Here is a 22,761-nt window from a genome sequence, read left to right as displayed (position 1 = left end):
GGACACACTTTGGTTATTTTCTACAAATACAGAGAACTGTTGGACATGTATACTGACTGTTGTGGAGTGAGGATGGCCAGGATGTGCCAAGGACTTACATAGGATGAGGCTTTAAATACGTCTTAGGCTGAGAATAGCACAATTATTAATAAACACTTTTAAACCTCTCTTGCATTTTGCGTATTACTCATTCCTCAGGATGCTTTTGGAGGTAACCTGCTAGGCGGGTGTACTTCTGGGAGGTCGATAAGTGGTAATGGTCAATTTACTGCTTTAAAGCATGTCTCTCTCTCACATTTGATAGCTAAACAGGAGGACTCCCTGTTCTGGAAAGGAAGCCGTGGTTCCATGTGGTGGTGGGTTTGTCACGCGAGGGAAAGCTTTCTCCCTCTTGAGGTTCATCTTCTGTCGGTTTCATAAGCTGCTGCCATTTCAGTGTGGGCCAAGACAGAACAATCTGCTATTCCCCATGCCTCCCACAGTCCTTTTCAAGTTCTCATTCGTACAGTTTTCTAATAAATTAACACAAGGATTAGCCTGAGGCCACCTTCTTGGAGAGTCAAGTTCATGGTTCTTTAGTCACAAGCAGGAGTTTCATGCCATACCTCTGTGTGTGTGTGTGTGTGCCGGCTGTCCATAACATTTCATATTTCAGTCACCTTTTGCTTAATTTTTTTTTCTTTTCAGTTGAGTGTTTTTCATCCATTTTGTTTTTGTCTTTGTTTTGTTCCCCATTCAGGAGCAATTATGTTTGCCTCTGCATATTTTAGAAGAGAAGGGTTTGACACAGGTAGCTGTGACTGTCCAGGCGCTCCTGGAGCTGGCACCCCCAAAGCAGCAGCAACTTCACCACTTGTCTGCTGTGTAAAGACCTCCGGGACCTTTGGGGTTACCTTGGCTAAGCAGAAGGACGTGAAGACTTTACTGCCCATGCAGTGCATCCAAACAAACAGAGCTCTGTTCTAAGGAAATGAGTTTCCATGATTCCTGACAGGAATGTTTTACTTCATTTCTCCATTTTTTTTGGAGATCACAACAGTTTCCAATAACATTTTTATTATCAGTATTTTGCCCCTTATTTAAAAAACCAACCAAACAAACAGAGTTCATTGGGAGGAGGGCAGGGAATTCCTTGCTGACTGTGAAGACATGGGTGTAGCTTGGAAAGAGATTCCTAGGGCAATTCATTTGTTTAAAAAGGATGTTGCTGCAGTGGGCACATGGGGAAATTTATTTCCTTCTTCACAGGGTTTGAAGAAAGGGAATTTCTTTGCCTCCAAAGAACAACAGCTATTTCTGTTATGTATATAAAAAAATTGCAACACAATCTTACCTGCAGTGTTTGATTACAGGGTCGAACCTCCTGCTGCTGTAACTCGCATTGGAACATCTTCATTACTTAAAATTTGAACAAAAAAAAAATCTGGTTACTTTTTTTCTCAAGGGGGAAAAATACTGCATGTTTGCTCTGCAAGAAAACACCTTAGTAAAAGATAATATATCAGAACTGTTCAAATTGTTAAATCACATCGGCATTCTTGCTGGGTTCATTTTCTGTTCAGGTTTTAGCATGTCTTTATCTGATGATTTTCCCAACACCGGTGGAGAGAGATCACCTCTGTCCTCTCATCTGCCCTTCTGGTCATGTATTTGGTTACTCAGTGGTTTTGTCAAATGATGACTAGCTGTCATCAGGAACCACGTCTGTATTTTCACTGCAGTGCAAAGAATCAAAAGCCTGCTGTGCTAATCCTGGGCAACCCTTTACCAAATGATAGGTTTATTAGGGGCAGGAGCATCCCCTGCAGCCATGCGAGCACTAGTGAGTGTCCCGGCCACTGAGAAATTCATCGTTTTAAGAACACAGTTACTGAATTTCCACAGTGGGCTGCGTATTGTCAAAACAGTGTCTGTCACAAAAGGTAGCCTCTCTTTGTGGGTTTGACAGGGCTTTGAATAAGCCTTTTATCATTGAGAGTTTATGTAGAGGGATGCACTGGTTTTACAGAGCTACCATTACTTCCTTCCTTTTTCCTTAATGTGAAAATGGAAATTCAATATACAAGGAGGGGAGAGGTAGCCAACAGGTTTCACGTTTTGCTGGAGAGGTGATCCTTGCAAAACAAAGACTTAACTCCATGTGCTCTGGTCCTAATGCTGAGGCCACGTTCACAGCCACATCAGCTGCAGTATTTTTTCCCCCTTCCCACAAAAAAAAGACCTTGCAAAATTTAGTTCTCACCCATGCACTTCCTTTGGTAGGCTTTGGCCCGTTTAAAGCATCCCAGAACGTTATGATACTAATAAATATATGGTGCATGGGGTCTGAAACCAACACGGGCACTGGAGGTATTCCATATGGGAATATGTTTGAAGCAGAATACACCAGGAGGATTTCATAGGGATAAAGGAAGAAGAAATGGGAGCAGGCTGGCTAATGGGCATTTTTGTGGAAGTAAACCTGCTGTGGGAGCTCTGACAAGCGCTGGACTTAGCTGGATTTTCCCCCTTTTGATTTGCGGTTTTGTTTCCACTCCATTTTGCTTCATGTATTATTTTCAAGGTCCATTGTGGTGACTGTTGAATCCCATATTTCACATAACTATTCCAGTTGCTCCTTACTGGCATCTGTAGATGGTTGATCATATTGTGAGTGGAGAATACCTGAAGGGTATTTCAAACTGCACAGCTGAAAAGAGAAACCTTTTCACACTGGGTGGGTGCACTGCCCTGAGCCTAGCAAGAAGTGAAAATGCCACGTGTAGGAAGAGAGCAGCCCGCACAGACACACTTTCCTCCTCAATTAGATCTTGTATTTCACTTAATGTCATTTGCAAGGAGTGCTGGTAATTCGTAAGGGATTAGTCAAAGTGTCTGAAGTCTCTGCTGTGGTTTGTTGGGTGGAAGATTCTGCCACTCACAAGGAAACAGTACAGACCACAGACATTCCATGTATGTTTGCCTCTGCACAGAATTTGAAAAAGGAGGGCACTCACTTCATCAGAGTTTCCAGCATCAGGTCACTTGTGATGTTACAGGGTTGAGTTGCTTTTTAATAGCACACCCTTTGTGGGCTATTTAAACACTCCTGTTTTAAGAAAAACTTTCCCTTCATGGAATGGTCAGGGTGTGCTCTTTGCTCCAGTACAGCTTCCAGCACTTAGGGGAGGTGAAACCTAACAGTGTTCAGGTTGGCAGAAGTTTGGCATTTCATTGATACTAGTTTTTAGGAATTAATGGAGTGGTGGGTTGAGTCCGGACAGCAAGAAAAGGCCATTTCCCCTTGTGCCTGATGAAGGCAGCTCTTCTGTCTGAGCAGTGTATGCGTGGCAGCAAAGCTCGGGCAAGGAGCAGCGGTGGCCTGGCTGGACAGGGTCTGCCTCCGGCATCGCTCGCTCTGTGCTAAGCACTGGTTCCCTCTGGCAGTTTCAGTGTATGTGACCATATCAGTTTGGCGTTAATAATCCTGTGTGTTCATCCTGGCAAACACTAAATCTTGACCAGATGTTTAGGACAAAAATTCAAACCTGAAGTTTCATCATACAGTTTATTTCATGTATTATACCAAACCCAACTTCAGCTCTCTTTTGCAAAATGGGTGCGGATTTTTCGGTGTATTTACGTGCAATTTTTGTTGTATCCCATGAAAAGAATATTTTAAAGAGAACATGTATAAAATCCTATGTTGTGTGTTAAAGCAAAGAAGCGATTGTCTTTCTCTGAGGCATTTGTGTTGGAGGATGTGGGACGAGGAATCCACCTGAGTGTTCTGTGTTTGCTGGTGTTTACACACTGACTCCCCTGTGCCACTGACCTTCCTCAAGCCGTGTTAAGCACTGAGCAGCATTTGATGCTCAGCGGGGTTACACACTTGAGACGGAGCAGTGCAGGCACACAAGAGCTGTGACAGTAAAACAGCTGGGGTTTGCGTCTCTCCCTGCTGAAGGGGAGGCTTTTGTGACAGCCCCAGCTCAGCAGCATGCTTAAAATGAATCGGAGACAGCTTCTTACAGCGGCAAGAACGCCTCTCATTCTTGGTCATGATATGATGGCAAATGGTATTTTTATCCTTTTATGCCTATAAATGGTTCTTTGAAAAAATGTTTTAGGAACAGAAGACTTTTAAGGTGAATTTGGACATTAAAAAATGCTTTTGTATAGATATTGTGATGTTTTACAAAGTGATCTAATTTTGTTATTTCTGAAAACAGTGTAAACGTGTAATTAATAAAGGATTTTAAAGCTCCATCCCATGCTGTATGTCTGTAAATACATTCCATAATTTCTAAGCCTGTTAGGTATAAATGTGTCCGAGTATTGTATATTTTACGTTGCCTGTATTCTGCCAGTAGTGTGAACTTCTAGCACACCGGTAATATAAAAGGAAACCATGGGTAATTTGAAATAAAGTTTTCAAACTTACATGAATTACATTATTTCTTCCTGCTGTTTTTCTTTTCTGTCATTGAATGTCACATCCTCTGTGTTGGGTGTTTATTCCCCTTCCTCATCCTCACAGGTGCCAGTTAATGGACTTGGTTTGTTCCTCTCATTTTCATAGTTAACTAGGATAGAAAAACTCCACTATCTTTAGACATGTTCTGCAGCCACATCAGAAGTTTTTTCCTGGGGATATTTTAACCTTCCCCAGACACTGAGAAGCAGTGACTTTGTTCAGAATCCGTTGCTCCTCCCTCCCCACCCCCTGGGTTTTCTCTTCCTTTTCAAAGTAGAATGTACATTCTGGGTTTGGGGAGTTTGCTGCTGGTGGTTTTGCTGTTCCTTGCTGTTCTCATCACTTGATTGGTTTTATCCTATATTGGGTCTGATCTGTAAAACTTGCACCCAGCTTCATGCCCCACAGCATTTGTAGGGTTTGTTTTTACTAACCAAAATGTCTGCTCCTCTTTTCTTCCTTCCTCATAGCTAGTTTTTATTATTTAGAAAAATAAATAAGTAAAGGCCTAGAAATTGCTGGAGATCATAGAATCATAGAATAGTTAGGGTTGGAAAAGACCTTAAGATCATCTAGTTCCAACCCCCCTGCCATGAGCGGGGACACCACACACTAAACTATGTCGCCCAAGGCTCTGTCCAGCCTGGCCTTGAACACCTCCAGGGTTGGAGCATTCACAGCTTCCTTGGGCAACCCATTCCAGTGCCTCACCACCCTCACAAACTTGCACTGCGTGCCCCTGTGGTACTGTTCCCTGCTCACCAAGCTGCTGCCTTTGTGAGGGCTGCCCAGCTCTCTCCAGGGGTTCTTTCCAAAGCCACCTCCTAAACAGCTTCCTGATATCCATCCTTTCTTCTCCATTTACCTCCCAAGAACCCAGTTCCTCCAAAGGGCTTGTGATTTCTGTTTTTTCCTGCAAAAAACGTGGATGTGCACTTTGATCCCCTCTCTCCATAGCTGGAGAAAATGCACAGTACTGATCCTGACAGAGTTCCTCAACACTGACAGGTTTTGGGATGCAGCTCTCCACTCCCACCACCGGATGTGCTTAGCTGATTTACTTGCCCACTGTACAGCCAAGGCATGGAACACCACTGTAGTTTCTGCTGAGCAAGGTAAGGCTTGTAATGAGAACAGCATCTCTGGGATGGGCTGCTGATGGGAGGAGACCTGAAGGAGCAGGATGGGTGGCAGCCGCGCCATAGTCCCCACACAGGAGCATGCTGGCCTTCCCTGGGAGGCGTGAGGTCAGGTTCAACACCTTCATCCCCCTCACACTGCCACTGGTGGCTGGGACACTTGTTTTGGGACTTGAGATTTCAGCACCCCCCACTTACTGGAATAGCAGACCCTGTTCTACTGCTGGTTTGGGGTTTTTTTTTTGCCACCAGAATTCTGTTTTGCTCTCTGCTGAAAAGCAGTCAGAGCCCAGCAAATGCCATGTTTCAGATTTCAGTTGGTTGAATTACTAATGGGTGCCTAGAGTTTGATATAAGGTCTGCCACGCGTCCACTTACCCTGCTTTTTCCTTTGCTCAAGCCTTCTGTAGAGTTTGTTATCAGAGTTCATGCCTTCCACCCGAACAGGTCACCCGTTAACACCCACCACATAGGGAAAACACAAGTCAGCAGTGCATGAGAAAGGAGAAATAAGACTAGGAACCTAAGTCCCACAGTTGCTTTGAGGCGCTTCCCACAGTGAGGCGATGTGGTGTGCATATGGGTGCAAGCACAGTCCTGACTCATGATCCCTAGTCTTAGCACTGCATGGGGGCCACAGAAAGTGAGCAAAATGGCTTTGGTACCAGTGCTGGGAGTGGAACGTGTGTCTGAAACTTCTGAGCTCCCTTTGACAATCCATTCTGCCTCATAGTCAGCACCACCCCCTTCTCTGCCATTCAAACAGAGCCCTGAGCCAAAGGTGCTCTGATTATGATTTCAGTCATTTCCACCTTTAGATCGTTTGGCACAGTTCAGCTTGGTCATGAGGACGTTTGGATGAAGCCAGCATGGGCTGGTCACAAAGAGCACAGCAGATTTTGTGTGGTTTGAGCTCACTCTTCTGTGAGGGAGTGTCAGACACCAGCCAGCTCAACCGCAGGGCTAATTCTGCTTTGTGCACAGACCTGTATGCACGATCGTGTGTCAGGAGAAGGGGCTCCCCTCTTGGTTAGAAAGCAGCACACTGTTCCCCAGCAGCTTCACTCTGCCTACTGCCTCATCTTGCTGTGCACAGATGGGGCCAGGGCAGCTCCTGCAGGCAGTGTGGCGGGGTGTTTTTTACCGGTGTTCCTTCCTCGGAGGGAAGGCATTTGGAGCTATGCTATGCACTGACATTTTGCAGGACTGTGGGAATGGAAACCTGCGTGCTTTGACTGCCCTTGTGTTTACACTGCAAGCTGTCAGTGTTTTTAACCCTGCTGACCTAATGCCAGCCCTGACAGCCTGGAGGGTGCTGCTTGAGCCCAGGTGTGGGTGACTTGGCCTCACTGCCTCACTTGGAGCTGCAGCACACACCAGTGCCTCAGTCACGACCAGTGCTTTGGGGTCTGCAGAGGACGCTCCCGGCGCAGAGTGTCCCATGCAGGCGAGATACTGGGCTGTTAACAGGGTTACCTCCCTCTAGCTGTCTTGTGTCCATACAGCACTTTGGGGGACAGTGCTTCTCACTGCTCTGATGCAAGTCCCCTTTCTGCTGGAGAAAATGTCTCTGCTGTGCAAGGGCAGCTTCAAGATCTTAAGAGTTACTGTAGCTTCACCTTAATTGTGTGTGACATGACTGTATTCTCCAGAATAGCTCGAGAATTTGGTTTATCTCGTTCTGTCAGACACACCAACCACAGTGCCGTGCCCAGCAATAGCCCTGGAGCATGTGTGGCCCCTTTCTTTACTTATCACTTTTTTTTCTTTGCTCCAGCTTTTTCCTTTTTCCCTTTTTCTTTGTGGTCTGATTGCTTTTTCTCCATCTTCTTCTTCAGGCCCTGGTAGGGGCCAAGGTTCTTGCGGACCATTGTACCTCTCCACCAGGACTGCAGCTGGAAGAGAGGGAGAGGAGTCTTAAGAGAAGCTACTTGCTGGAGTAGCTGGTACAACTCAATAGGCAGAGAGTCTCTCTTGTGCTTCCCAGCTGCAGGAGGGAACCTCTGCCCCACACAGCAGCAGTTGGGCCTGTGCTGGTCATGCTGAAGGAATCCACATCTGGGCCAAGGGCATCTGTTGCTGGTGGCAAGGGGACGAGCAGGGAACAGCTCCATGACCTGAATCACCCATACAGTGGGGTGGTGTGACAGGCACAGCCCCAGATCATTTGAGGAGACTGGCTTCTCCCTTTTTGTTCCTTTCTCAAACCTGCAGCTGACTGCTGGCTTTTTGTCTGCCTCAGTAGAAAGGGGCAGGCTTTGTCTGTCCTTTGCTTGTGCTGCCCCACACCAGCCAACTTTCTTGGCCCATTTTCTGCCTGAACAAAGCCTGTGACATGAATTATTAACTCCCAGCTGCTGATGGAGCAGCACTGCCTCAGCTTTGCTGCCATTTACCTTCAGGGTGCTCTTCAGCTCCAAGGCATCCTGCTCTATTTGTTTTCTTTTAGCATCCTTTTCTGCCCGGTCAGTGATGATGGTCTTCTCAAATGTCTGGCACTGCAAGATAGCACAAGGGTGGCAATAGCAGCATGAAAAACACTTCCCCTAAAGTGCAGGGCTGTCCATCAAGCCTCACGCTGCCCCGCACCTTGCCAGGGCAGGGCTCACCCAGACCCTGGTGAAAGGAGTCTTCTCCTCTGGCTGTGTACAGGGCCACAGTGCGGGCCCCTAGCCTGTGCACCAGAGACCTCCATGACAGCCCAAGGGTAATGTGTAAGCATGGGCCTTCCTCCCCCATCTCCTTTATTTGATCTTTCTTGAATCCAGATGGCAAATGTTGCTCATTACCACCATTAGTCCAAAGGCACTGAGAGCTGCTGCCAAAGTGAAGCCTCTCATGGTCTGGGTGTAATTAACCCTCTGATGCTGTGCTGTAAAATGGCTGTCTGATGGTGTCTCAGGCAACAGATGGTGGTGGGAAGGACCTGTGCTCCCCCGAGATAGGCAGCAGACGATACACAGACACACTTGGGACACTGAGATGACAGTATACAGAGTGAAAAATATGAGCCTGCAAACAGGGAAACATCTAACTCAGTCCCATCGTCTCAGACCCAGTGACAGTAAGGAATGATTACAAATTAATTCCTTCTGGCTTTAGAACACCCCTTTTTCTAGGCACTCCTCTCTGCCCTGTGCTGCCTGCTCCACTGTGTCTGCATAGCTGTGTTCAGAGCACGGCAGATAACCAAGAAACCAGTGTGGGTCAGGAATGGTTTTAACCACAATCAGTCCGTTAGAGCACTGTGTAGCTGTAAACGTGCATCTGCAGGGAGGGATGAACTGCCTCTTCCAGTCTCAGCCTGTCTACACCAGCAAGGCTAGAAGGAGCAGATTTGTTCAGAATAAGGCAACAAATGAAGGTGAGACATACTGGTGGGATGGGACAGTGTCTTTGACCCTCTCAAAGGCTGTCAATAGCTCTCTGATTACTTGCTGTTATTTGATAATAGCTGTAGGGGAAACATCATCATCCTTCAGTGTCACAGGTGGCGCAAATACAAGATGACTACTTGGTCCTGCCTTCCCAGAACCAGTGCTTATCATCTCACCCTACACCTCAATATTACTGATTCTTATTTTCTGTGGTCCTGGTTCCTTGTCTGAATGAGGGTAAGAAAAAGCCAGGATGCAGTTTTGCATGGCTGAGCAGAGATACTGCTGATGTCTTACCTCCTTGGCAAGTCCCTGCAGTATTTCCAAGTTGTTTGCCTTTAATGCTTTTAGGGCATCCAGTTCTTTGTCTTTAGCATCTGTGTCATTTTCATATTTGTCCACCCAGTATTCCAGCTTCTCTTCCACCTTCTGCATGGGGATAGAGTGGTGCTCAGCATGGCAAAAAGAGTGTACAGGTGAAAGGTTTGCTCCTATTATATGGCCTGCTGTCAGAATGGTGGTAAGAGTACACCAAATTTCACATGGTCAGTGTTTTCTTCTCGTCTTGAAATGGCCAAACCCCCAGGACTAGTGATAAATTACTGGTGGCCTGCAGGTCCCTCACTAGGGGTTCACCACGGAAGCTGCAGCACTGGACTGGGGATGAAGAAAGGCTAGGTTGGGCTTTCAGGGATGCACAAAGAATGGAGCAGTACTTGCAGGTTAGTTTTGTACACAGTCAATCCTGGAGAAGTGATAACTAGAAACCATTCTTTGTGTGTACACGGGGGGGGTGGGGTGGTGGGGTGGTGTTAAGAAATAGAATTTGTCAGTGAGAAAGCTTTTATCCTCTGCCTGACTCCCTACCCGCTTTCTGTATTAAGCTCAGCACAGCAGGCATAATGTACACGCGGAGCGCTTCACGCTATTTCAGGTTGTGAACTTGGCTTTGTCTCACTTGTGAGTAGAAGGGCAGGTGTTTCTGAAACAGTCACCCAGATGACCTCCTTCCATTCATGAACAACTTCTCCATAGCAACAACCATGACGGCTTGCATGGAAAAATAATCTGAGAAAAAGCATCAATCTCATTATGGCATCACAGCTGGACACACAAGGGAGATGGAGGCCATGGTCATCCTCTTCTCTGTGGGCCCCTATAAAGCCACCAGCTGCTGTCTGAGTACAGAGAGGTTTGTACTTTGCCGTCTGATAGAGGTCAAATAGGCTGCAGTTGTACTTGGAAAGTCCCCTCAATATGAAGTGCTGATCAGCCTAAGGCTCTGGGATACAAAGGACACTAATTGCTCACAAGATACAGCACCTATTTTGCATTCAAATTACATTTTTAAAAAATTTAATATCTTCTAATAAATTTTGTACTAGCCTTGATGTTAGGTACTCTGCACTAGTACAGGTTTTCTTCCAGTCATGTGGTTTGAGATGCTTTCCAGTGTTATTCACCGTAATGGGCACACTTGGTAATAGGAGAGCCCTGAACTTCTGGATCAACAACACAAGGACATTCATGGTTGTTTGCTGCTGAAAATGCATACAATAATTGTGAATTAGCAATTATCCAACCCTGATACTTCCTCGGATTAAGATAAGCCAAAACTGGGCTGGCAATTTGTGTCATTTCCTCCTTGGTGCCTCCTGTTTACAACACTCAGGTTGGTGAAAGAGTTGCCCTCACTGCGCAGTAGCACCCTTCACTGAGGTACCGGGAGCCCCAGCTACTGCCAAGGAAGGTCTAAATAAAATTCCAATTAGCTGAATATAACTATCTGAGGGAGGAACAATCTGTAATGTCTGAACAAACAATGCCAATCATTACATGAACTCTAATTTTAAGGAAATGTAGCAAACCCCAAGTCTGGGTGACCTGGGTTCATTATGACTTGAGGATAAATAGTCATTCAAACGGCAGCAATGAAGAACCTGGTAAATTTGATAGAGCAATAACTGGCTTTCTAGTAGGCACTAATTGAGGATATAATGTTTATCAGTTGCTACTTTAATCATTAGCAGACAGTCACACGTACCTTAAGGTTTTGCCTGAGGAAATCTTCAATCTCCGTGTGGATTCGAATCTCCTCATCAGTTTTGCTCTTCAACTTCTGTGATCAGCACAGACAGAAAACAAGACAATATTAGTGCATGTGTGTGCACACACACTCGCTGCTGAGAGCTGAGCTTTGAGCAAGAGTGCAGGAGCAATTTGTGTAGTCAAAGACATTTTTTCCCAGTGACAAAATTAGCCAAGGCAGTCCTTGACCTTGGGCCATCCATAAAGAAGGGACAACTAGATCAAACTTTTTTTTTTTTTTTGGGGGGGGGGGCGGAGTTTGCAAAACCAGAACCATTTTCTAGCCCAATTTACCTTAGGGCCACATGAACATCTTTATCAGCACCATGTGCTGTGAGCAGTGCTGAGAGTTTCAGCTGCCCATGTTGCTAAACAGCCTTGTAACTACACCCTTTCACCATAGTTATGGGTCTGTTTCTCTGATAGTGTCATTACTTTAAGCAGTCCCTACCTCCAGCCATTGTCTCCTGCAGCCATGCCATCCATGCTATTGCTGTTTGCAAGACCATACAGAGAATCAATGGAAGAGTGAAAGATTTCTAACCTGGATGAGTTTTCTGATCCAGTTCAAATAGTTCTGTTGGTGACTGTGATGGAGAATACAAAGGGCATCTGGGGAGCAAGGGAGGACTCTTCCCTTAATACTTGGATATGCCTTCCAGTAGGGGCCATGGGGAAGGGCTTACCTGAATTTCCTTGTCCAGGACATTCTCTGCATTGCTACACTTCTTCTGGATTTCATGGAACTGGAGGTCAGTGCTTTTCTTCACATAGGAGCTCTCCATGCTCATTTTGGCTTTCATCTCTTGGAGCTCATCTTTCAGGTAAAGAATCATAGCATCTCGGCTCTAGTGTAGGAGAGAGAAGCACAAAAGCAAGCCTGGAGACTGAGATCAGCTCACTGTTTCTTAATCTCTCTAGTCCCTGCTAAACTCAGGAAAGACAAGGCTATAAGCTTCACACTTTTCCTGAATGTTGCTCCATTTCAACCTCAAAGGGAAGTTTGATTTGTAACCCATACAGATGGCAATAAACCCATCAGCAAGGACTGACTACCTCTGGAGAGGGTGGAGTAATGAACAGAGCGAGGCAAGCCAGGCCTTCTGGTTTCTGGTCCAGGAAGGGATTCAGTCATGCTTATTATAAGAAGCCAAATAATTTCAACTGCCTAAAGTTAGGCTTTACTAACCTCCTGAATTAGGCTGTCTCAGTGAGTGAGCATCTGTAAAAGGAGGATAATGCCTCAGTCCCATGTAAACCAAGGGCTGATTTCCTAAAGCATACTCTATTCCTTGGATTCATTTTTTCCTAGTTATGCAGCAACTGTATAAATGCAACCTTAGGAAAAGGTAAAAATCTAATCTGTGTGGTGCTTATGTTTTAACAGTTCTTGAAATCTTACCAGGTAGATGGTGTCCACTTTGTTATAAAAGTATACACCCAGGGCAAGGAAGTACTGAAGAAAGCTTGCTATGAGCTCCCAGCCTCTCCCCATGCTTTGTTTTGCAATGGAGCTGAGCTTTCCTGAGGGAATTCTGTCTCCAGGGAACTCACCATGGGTAAGCATCCTGAGCCATTTGTCCAGCTTTTGGAGCATGATCAGGAAGCAAAGTGGATTTGCTTGACATGGGATTGTTGATTTGTTTACTCCTTTTTATTGAATTTCTTTGAGTAACAGGTTTCATTAATCTGAGGTTGGCACTTGGAAGAACCACCTGTAAAATGAAAAACTCTGGACTTCTGTATTAAAAGTTAAATTGTTTCATCAAAGTCTCCTATGCAATTATGCAAGATCAATCTTAACGTTTTGGGTTTGGAGCCCAATTGCTCCATTACAGCCTTTCTCTTCGCTTTCCTGACATGCTGTGATGAGTTTCACATTCATCAGCCAAACCTTGCAGCTGAAGATGAAATACCAAAGTGCTGGCATTTAGATGTTTGAAGTCCACATATCTCATGTCTGAAGCACCCTTGCATTCCTTAGATGTGTAAATATGGAAAAATGCCACAGGAAGAAGCCAGCTCAATAGTGCTGTGTTTAAAAGCTGCTGCAGAATGACTCATTTGGAAAAGGTTTCTTTATAAGAAGAGTTTGGAACAGTTAGAAGGAAAATCCTTCCCTGTGCACCCCTTGTGGGACATAGGAAGAGTAAAGCGTACTTGTAAGGCTCAGAACAATTTGGGCCCTTGGCTGATGCTGTTTTGTGGCTTTGAAAGTCGTGTTCACTTTTCTTCTTTTTCTTTTTGAATTTGCAACATCAGATACTATTTTACAGCCATATCAGCATATGACTGCAGACAGCTACAGGCAACACCTTTTTGTGCCCTATTAAAGTATCTGGTAATGGCCTTTATTTTCCCTGGTATGAAATTTTGGTGGGCACTGGGAGGACTCATGCTCCCAGTCATTAGATACGCAAGGTGACCATAGCACTTTATTTAGAGATTGTCTTCCTGTCTCATGGTGGAATCATGTCTAAATTGAGGGGCTGGCAGAGGGACTGGGGAGATGCTGATGAAGGATGCTGGGCGGTTTCGGTGCTGAAACTCAGCAAGTATGCAAGTGCTGCGAATTTCAGTGTAATTGCTGTCTGCTAAGGGTCTGTAAACAGGTCAGAAAAGGAGGGTTCAGCCTAGGTTACAAAGTACTCGGATATTACAGAGGTGGGGCAGAGCATGACCACTTCACCAGGTTATTTTCTTTTTTATTTCACATTTTAGTAAAGCAGAGTTAAAAAGTGCTTTTGATTCCAGTGCCCCAGGCCTCAGCTGGGATGGAGGCCTGTCTGTGCTGTTTGTTTTCTTTGTTGTATGGCATGTCTGTGGTTGGGATTTGGTCTGCGGTGTTGTAAAACATCTTTGTTAGAGGCAGGGAGTCTGGGGGCTTGGTTACAGAATCCAAAGCAGACAGGAAGTGAAACGCAAAACCCCACTGGTGGTTTACAGCAACGCATTTGGTTGGAGAGGGAAAGTCAGCTGGAGGTGTGTGGGCAGCTACTGCAGCCCCGCTGATGGACCTGGTGCTGCGGAACTGGGGCACATTCAATATTAGGTTGCAGGTAGTAAATACAGCAGTAGATGCCCACAGGCTGTGGGCACCAGTTGTAGAGTATGCTGTTCCCTGAACTTAAGCAACACCTGGCAAATGAGTTCATATTTATTCATTCTTGTTTATCATAGCAGAGTTCCCAGACAGGACACTGAGTGCTGTCATAGTTAATGCGGTAAACCTCTGGGCTGCTTATTTGGGATGACTTCAGCCTTCAATCTGCCAAACCAAAGATGCAAAATCATACTTTGTGTGTCCAAAACTATCACAAAACTGGCAGAGACCAAGATCAAAACCCAGGAAATACTTACAAAGAGCCAGTCTGCTTCAGAAGCAGGTAAACAAGCTGATTTTCTCTGATCTCTCAGCTTGCAGACATAAGCTCAGAGTCCTTGTCTGCTGCTATTACCAATGCCATAGCAGTCTGCTCCACAAATGCTGTTTGGCTGCAAAAGGAACTGCTCTTTGCTGGAGAGGCTATGCCCTCTCAATTTACTGTGCATAATTAAGTGTGTCTTAATTTATTTTGATTTGTTTCTCTTACAAACAAAGAAGCAAATTCTTAATTTACTGTATCTTAATTTACTTTGATTTGTTTCACTTACAAGTGCCACCTAGATTTCTCAGCTCTTCCACAGCAATTAGTATTTACAGTCATTTAAAATATGGCTGGTTACAAAAATAGCCAACAGGAGTAAACAGTCTAGGAATTCCTGCAGACAGCAGCACACCCAGAGCCCACCATTTGGCAGGCACTGTGAGGGGGCAGGGGAATGGTTGTTGTGCTATGTGCAGGCAGGCAGCATGCCAGCAGAGAGTCCTGCTGCCTGCCTCCTTGCTTCCACACTGAGTGCGTATGAGCTCAAGTCTCTGCACGGGCAGCTGCAATATCTCAGCTTGCAAAGCCTGAAGATATGCTTAGATCTACACACCTGCTGCAGCCTGGACTTGCTCCCCCTGAAACCACAGCATGCAGCCCTACAGACACTTCAATAAGGCTCTGTCCCAGCTGCCAGAACATCCGCATGCTGCACACCCCAAGAAATGCCTCAACTGAAACAACATGAAGACTGGAGGGTCACCCAGCTTCCACATAACAGCTTCTGCAGCCCTCCGCTAGCTCACTTCCAATCCCAGCAGCTGCAGGAGCAAGCTGTGTGAGGGGTAGTTTGCTGGCAGAGGGAGCAGACCTGTTAGCAGCAGCACTCTTGTCCAAAGTCCTGTTTCTCTGGAGCCAGGTTTGGATCTAGTGAACCAGCTCCAGGTCCTGCTGAGCTGCCTTGGGGCTCTGCCAGCAGTCACCCAGGAGCTCAGGACCATCACAGTCCTTGTGTCTTGTGCTGTAATCACCTGGTGCATTTCTGCAGTAGGAACATGCACCGGTGCATGTGTGTGTGTGTGTTTAAAACATTCCTGCAGAACACTTCATCATTTGTCCTTTTGGGAGAGGGTAAAGGAAGAAATATGATGGATTTTAGTTGCACTAGTAAATGCACTACCAAGTGGTATACTGACACAGTGGCCCTGGATGTGTTATGAGAGCCCACATAGCAAAAGTTACAAACCTGTTTTCATTGGTACCCTAGTGCAACAACATGGTTTTCTGTCTGGGAGGTAGCCTGCAGTATTACTGCTTGTTACACAATTATACCATGACTTGCACACATTTATGGCATGAGTACACCACAAAACATAAAGAGTGTTTGGGAGAATAGCAATGCAGGAATTCTAAAGTTTACATTTCCTACATTTTTATCTTAAACTATATAATACTATATGATGTGAACTTGTTGCAAAAGCTGACCAGGCTGCTATCACTTGTCCAGGAAACCAGAGAAAGTGAGTATTTTCATACAAGCTGGAAAATAAACACTGCAGCAGCAAACAGAACTCCTGAAGCCAAACTAGAGCTATTGGTGATGCTCCTGCATGGAGGAATAAGAGCAAAACCAGAGTGATAATTTCAGCTCCTTTAGAGACATCAATGCTTTCCAAGAAGACAGACAGACAAGATTCAAAAAAAGAACATTCAGCATTTGATTTGTGTTCCATTAGAAAGAAAAATGAGCTGAGCAGGCTAACACTGCATTAATTAACATCTTATTAAGAGGTAGAAAGGCTGAAAATACAAACGTACAGGCAAAATGCATGAAGCAAAGACCATGTTTTTCTGGTTCCATTATTAGATTTGCTCACTTTTGTTTTCTCATCCACAAACTGGAGACAACCATGTAGGCTTTTGTCTACATGTAGGTCTGTGCATTATTATTGTTCAAAGTACTTCAAAATCAGCAAGCTGTATTTTTGGTTTTAATTAGCTGGCAAGGTGACAAATCATGCAAGTGGCTGTAAAACTGCCTAAGGGAAAATCCCATATGAAGCAAATAGAAATTATTCTCCCTTGGGAGACGCAGTGAGACACCATTATTTTTGGCACAGGAGGAAAGGAGTACTTGAAAGTAGTCTTGTCTTTGATTCATTATCAAAGCTGAAACTATAAGGAAGCCAAGTAAAGGACTTTTCAGCTGGAAATATAAAAAACAAAATCCCAGATGAATCCAGATCCCAATTCATGTGGCAAAAAGCAAGAATCAAATTAGCAGAAGGTACTGAAAGAATACAGAGAAGAGCACCCTCTCGACATGGGAGCTACACACCTTGTCCTGCAACGGGTAGGAGGGGTGCAGGGCAGGACACAGAGAAGTGCCCAGCCTGACTGCAGAGTGCCAGGACATTGCTGCTAGTGTGAGACAGGATGATGATAACTCCTTGTACATCAGTCCTTGGGAAGGCATTAGACCAGAACCAGACACATATATTGCATGCACAGACACTGTGAGGTTTGAGAAGCACTACACAGTAGAACTACCCCATCATATTCACTAGCTTGGGGAGATGGGAGAACAGGGGCTTACCAGGAGCCATCAGATTCTGACTGAGAAGGGACAGTGTGCAAAAGCAAACAGACAATGTACAGTCTCTGAGCCTGACAAACCATCCAGCTTATTTCATTTAACTGCCACACAGATGTCAAGGAACTTTTGGGTTGTCTCACAGGGACGCTTCCCAATGTATGTTATGCATTTCCAGGATCTCCACTAGTAGATGAGCACTGACCTAAATGAATTTTCCCATCTTGTATATTCCTGCTTTCTCCGCTGCTGTTCTAATATCTTCTTGGACTTCCTGTGTTTTCATCAGTTATAGTTAGCTGCATACACTACCAGTATCAATAGATCCTTCATGTTGTTAAAACCATCCTGTATTTACAATTAAACTTTCCACTGCACATCCAAACTTCCAGCACAAAACCCTCATGTTCTATAAACTGCTTCACCAGCATGTCAGCGGCTTAAAATTCCTCTCTGTAGCCAACTATATCCTGTCTTGAATACTGTCCACACTTTTGTCCAAAGACAAAATTCAGTGATACTGATTATTTCCTTGGATGCCCTTGCTGTCCTTTTGCTCGGTACTGAATGAAGCATCAGATTCTTGTTCCTTCTTCCAGTCTTTGTATAGCTTTGAATCTGCCTGCCTTTTGCTTGTTTTCTGTAACACTCTTCCTGCCTGAGCAGGGCTATGCTACATTTCCATGTTTCTGCATAGAACTGTGTGTGCTTTTATGCTCAAGCACGCCTGAGCATCAAGTCTGAGCTGTCTGGTGAGCATCAGAGTGACCAGTGATATGGCATTCAAATGACCTGCACTTGTGTAGCAAGTCTGCCATTTCCAGAATGCCCCAGATTTACTGTGGATGCACGCACCATTTTTATGCTGCAGACAAAGGGTGGAAATACTGAGCATGAAAGATCAAGCTGACAGTGTATGTGCAATAATGTTGATCTACCTTTGTATAGGACTCCCAGGTTTGGGATTTTCTAATATCTGGAAGCCTAGAAAAATAGATTAAAATAAAGAAATTTTCCCCAGACAAAAATGTGGGTAAAAAAATTACATGCCTCTATGCCAGGTGTCTCTCACTCCCTCATTGTCACACTTTCTTCTGTGCCAGGTGTCACATCTGCATGGGTAAGTATGGCAGAACCTTAAATACTGCTACCTGCAGACAACCTCTTTCTTACTAATTGCAGATGTCTGTGCTTTGCCACTCCCAGCAGTGTTTTGGGGTATTCCAATTTGATCATAGTCTCTCAAGCTTGTGAGAATTTTGAACTCCCATTTGAAAACCATGGGACACTGTTCTTCAAGTCATTAGCAGGTTTATTCAGAATACAAATCTTCATTGCAATTATACTGCTTCTATATTCCTAAATTATGGATCATTATATATGCCACATGTTCTCTCAGCTGAGTGCAAGTTCCTGTGCAGCAGGGGCAACCTTGCTAACAGGCTTTCCCCCCTGGCATGATGCCCAGTGCTAAGTGATCTCACCTTGAGTTCTATTTCAGTTTGTTTCTTGATGTCTTGCAGCTGTTTCTCAAGTGAGTTTATCTGCTTCTTTCCTTCCTTCTCCCTAAAGAAAAATGTGAAAATACAATCACTTGAATATATAAAAAAAAGACAAGAGCTGTTCACCTTGAAGGGGAGTTTCCTGTCTCTTGGTACATTGTGGCATCTTGCTGAACACTGCCCTGCTTATCCTGCTCACTCAATGAGATTCTAACAGCTGAACTAAAAGAAGTACACACAAAAGTTTGGCCAGCTTCTGCAGACCAGTAGAAGACAAGATGCCTCCCATGGCTGAGTAACAAAAAAAGGCATTCATCTCTTCATTTGAATCTTGAGGAGGCAGCACATTTGCAACAAAGACTTCTTGCTAAAGCTAGTATCTTGATAAGTAAATCCGGAAAGAAGTGCACAGGCTGAGCAAGGAGGGTGGGATGAATGAGCCAAAGCTAGGGGAAGGTCTTGAAAGCATGGAGTGCACTTCAGGATGATGCAGTTCCTACAGCAGAGAGGGAAGATGCCTACCATAGAGTCACAGTTCCTGCATTTCAGGCAAAAACCTCCCTGATTCTGTGCAGAAGCATGCCTGACCAGCAGACAGTCCCAAATTGTGTAAGTTTCATTATATGTATCAAGAATGGTTTTTTTGTATCACTCTTAAAATCTTTCAAAAAACACTGCTTCAGGTTCTGAGATCTACAAAGGGATATGAGTGAAGGCAAAAGCTAGAGAGCCATTAACCTGCCTAAAACAGATGCAATAAGGTTCTAGGTGTTACTATCTTATCTCACTTAGAGTGCTTTTCTAAGTTCTTATGCTTATGGTTTGATATAAAGCCAGTAAATACTACAGTTGGTACCTGAGACTTAATACCCTATCCCAACCTTACAATCAAACATGCATTTAATTCTCAGTCCTTAGCTGGGTGACTGATCAGAACACAAGCTTCTGGTAGAGTTCTAGTCTTACTGCAGGCTGCTTTCAGACTAGTATATTCACACAAAACCAGGCAAGTATGCATTGTATTGAAAGACAGATCAGTTTTATTCTGTGAAAAGAATATATAGTAGAACAGACATCATAGTGGCTAGATATGATGATGAAGCAGAATAAATAGGATTATGTCCTTTCTGATTATAATTTGTTTTCACCTTTCCACCTTCCAGTATTGGATAGCTATTCCACAAGCAATTGCTGCTTTTACTTTTGCTTTCTGTCCCTTTCATGGATAAACAATAAATCCCTTGGGTTTAGACAGTGGAAGAGTTGGGGTTTGTGCTTGAAATCACCCATTTCACTGGAAGCTGAGGGCTTGCCCCAGAGGCAGACCACTGAGCCACCACTGGAGCTGGTCCAGTAGGTTTGACTCATGACAAATCATGACTTACAGCAGCTTTGCTGTCTACCCTAAATGATGGGCCTGAGCTGCTACACAGAACAAAGTAGCTTTAAAACAATCAAATACTTCTCTGATGACTGCTGTTCTCTCTGACAGGCTTGGGATTGAACCAGAGCTTCCCATGTTATAAAACCTCCAAGCCTCTAGTGCCCAGAAGTTTGTGCTAAGGAATCACTAGATTAACTTGAGATGGTAACAAATCTGTGCCCTGTAAGATCTGGGACAGAAGAGGATCTATAGTGCTGGTGGATGAGCCATAAATAACTGCCTCTGTCACCATCTGTGCTAGCCCCTCACTGGTCCTGGGAAAATGGAGCATATTAGCATTAGCATGGGTCAGAAGACGTACTCCCCAGCATCACATAACCTAAATACCATATGTTGCTGGCCCTGGTTTGAACAAATTCTGTGCTGCTCTGGCTTTCACTGAGGTTAGGAGTTAAAGATCAGGGAGCTCCTACATCACATTATGTTTTAATTTTATATGGAGCAGCATTCACATTATTGCAGACACTGGTGTCCACTGCAGTTAAAGCTCAGGCAATTCCTAGCTCAGATCAGTTTCAGAACCATGAGTTATTTCTTTCTGAAGGGGAAAGAAGCGCAGTTTGTGAAGCAGACAGAATGATTCAAGCTGAAAAAGTGGAATCCTTTCTGTATTTTGGGTGTAGGCTGGGTTTTGGGTTTTTTTAACTTTTTAGCATTTGGGCTTTGGCTTTCAGCAGTTAAACAGGGAAGTACTGAACACAACACTGACCTGATGAGGACATCGTGAAACTTGCTCTTTTTTCCCTTCTCTCTCTCATTAGCTTCTGTTAGGCTATTGAATGTTCCTGATTCCTGCATCTTTTTCATAGTGGCTGTAATTACATTACTTGCATACTGCCTGCCAGAAAGAAAAGGAACACAACAGCAATTTATAGGCGCTGGTACTATAGTGTGAGGCATCTTTATCCATTATTATTTTCAGATAAAAAGGTGAGGAAATACAAGGTCCCATTTGTGTTCTTATGTCCTACCAAATCCAGAGGTGCTTCTCCCATGGTATCTGCTTCTTGTACGTCTGGAGAACTCTGTAGTAGGAGTTCATGGACGTTTACAATTTAAAAATGCTGCCTTGAATGCTACTCTGGGAAATAGAAAAGAGGCACAAACATGTCCAGTCTGTGCCAGACTGTGCTGCCATTAGGAAGAAGTCTGCTGGCCTGTAGTAGTGATGACAGATACGTGGATCTTGGAAAAGGAGACCTGGGAGGCAGACAAGTGTGTCTCTGAAGAGACAGATATTTTGCGTGCCAAGATATCCTAGTACAGCCCTAAGCTGATCTTAGCAAATACATGGGCTTGCCTAGTTTATTGAATTTCATGATGCATATGATATTTATATTTTAGCTGCATTTTTCATTTGTGTTAGGGTCTTCTTTAAGCCCTTTGTTGATATAACATTAAAGCCAGGATTCAGTAAAATGCATACTGAATGCTCAGATCCCCGGTCTGTCTTTTAAACCGAAGGCTGTTGGTATTTCTGTAAATCAAGGCACTGGATCAGGTGCAGGAAGAAAAAATATTTTAAGAAAGAAAGACACTCTTTGGTCTTTATATACATTATCTGTTCTATAAAGGAGAATGTCTGTAGCTGCCATGGAGATTCTGTGTGCCCTGCAGAATAGCTGAGTTCATGGGGCAACGCTCAGAGCTCAGATCCCTCTTGGCCTGTACATCTCTGTTGGGGGAACCTGACTCTGGATAGCAGAACATCAGCACTGGCTAGGACCTGGCATGAATTCCACCTGAGCAACAATTATCAACTGGGTAATATTTCACAATTCCATTAAAAATAAACTGATTGTCATTACTTGGCATCCAGAGGCAAGCAAGGGCCAGAACTAAATTGCCTGTGAAGCTAAACCCCACTGCTCTCTTTAGAGGTAAGCCTTCCAGACCAAGACTGAGGTATACCAGCAGTGGGAGAGTGGAGAGCCTGTATTTTGCTTTCAAGAGATAAACTGAGAATATTACAGCTCATAACATCCCCCACAATCACCATATTTGTGCTTCACTCACCTGTCAGCTTGAATCTTTCTGAGACTCTCTATGGACAGAGCACTGTGTTTCATGGCCCTCTTGGAAAGATGACAGGTACTTTTTAGCTCTTCAGTTTTACCCAGCTGCTGCTTGTGTTCAATGCTTTTCAGAGACATGGAGGTAACTGTTTCCCTACTCCCTTGCTTTGCTGACTCTTGATAGTAACTGTCCAGCTCCTTCTGGGCTTCTACGATTTCTTTAACTTCCTGGATGCCAGCCTGAAAGGGAATAAGAGAGACCTGCTTGCACATTGGGCAGTGGAAGTAAACCTTCTGCAACATTGTGTGAGAGGAAGAAAGTTAATAATAGAGTGGAGCTACACTAAAAGTGATTGACAGTCTATGTTACATTCTGCTAAAAGAAGAAGAGCAGAAGCATTTGTGTTGGTTAGCTCTGAGCACATAATGTCGGCTTGTTAAAGTTTATTGGATCAAAAGTCCTAAAGTGATAGGACTAGAAAAAGCCTCAAAAGGTGAATTTTTTTGCCCCAAGAAGTGATGGTTCAGACTTGTTATTCCTGACATGTTCTTAATGACCTCCAGCAATGGAGACTATGCTGCCAGTGCCAGCATGTCACAACAATCTTTACCATAAGAAAGTTTTTTGTCTCCTCGGCTGCAGTCAAGACACTGGCTTCTTGTCCTCATTTCTATAGGCACAGAGGACAGATCATTCCATCTTTTGCAGCAGCTTTTATGTACTGGAAGACTGTGAGCCTGCTTTCCCTCTGCCTTCTCTCCTTCTTAGCCATTTCCCT

The 22,761-nt window shown here is 44.4% G+C and overlaps 2 protein-coding genes across 2 annotated transcripts in view; one reads left to right on the top strand and one right to left on the bottom strand.

Moving 5' to 3' along the window:
- LRCH3 (leucine-rich repeats and calponin homology (CH) domain containing 3) overlaps positions 1 to 868 on the top strand; it is a gene marked incomplete at its 5' end in the record, with an annotated part of 36,962 nt that extends 36,094 nt beyond the window's left edge. The window contains one exon of the mRNA XM_010021735.1: positions 740 to 868. Coding sequence (XP_010020037.1) covers positions 740 to 868 — 129 coding nt within the window. The remainder of the gene's footprint in view (positions 1 to 739) is intronic.
- Positions 869 to 7,349: 6,481 nt separating this feature from the next.
- Positions 7,350 to 22,761, bottom strand: part of IQCG (IQ motif containing G) — an 18,367-nt gene continuing 2,955 nt past the window's right edge. The window contains exons 2-9 of the mRNA XM_010021734.1: positions 21,984 to 22,222; positions 20,677 to 20,805; positions 18,506 to 18,587; positions 11,747 to 11,908; positions 11,017 to 11,091; positions 9,270 to 9,401; positions 7,992 to 8,093; positions 7,350 to 7,490 (exon numbers count right to left, since the gene is read on the bottom strand). Coding sequence (XP_010020036.1) covers positions 7,350 to 7,490; positions 7,992 to 8,093; positions 9,270 to 9,401; positions 11,017 to 11,091; positions 11,747 to 11,908; positions 18,506 to 18,587; positions 20,677 to 20,805; positions 21,984 to 22,222 — 1,062 coding nt within the window. The remainder of the gene's footprint in view (positions 7,491 to 7,991; positions 8,094 to 9,269; positions 9,402 to 11,016; positions 11,092 to 11,746; positions 11,909 to 18,505; positions 18,588 to 20,676; positions 20,806 to 21,983; positions 22,223 to 22,761) is intronic.

Source organism: Nestor notabilis, unplaced genomic scaffold, assembly GCF_000696875.1.
Source record: "Nestor notabilis isolate BGI_N333 unplaced genomic scaffold, ASM69687v1 scaffold4509, whole genome shotgun sequence".
NCBI classification, from domain to species: Eukaryota; Metazoa; Chordata; class Aves; order Psittaciformes; family Psittacidae; genus Nestor; species Nestor notabilis.
Note: the sequence above shows the minus strand (reverse complement) of the source record. Positions and strands in the feature narration are given on the sequence as shown.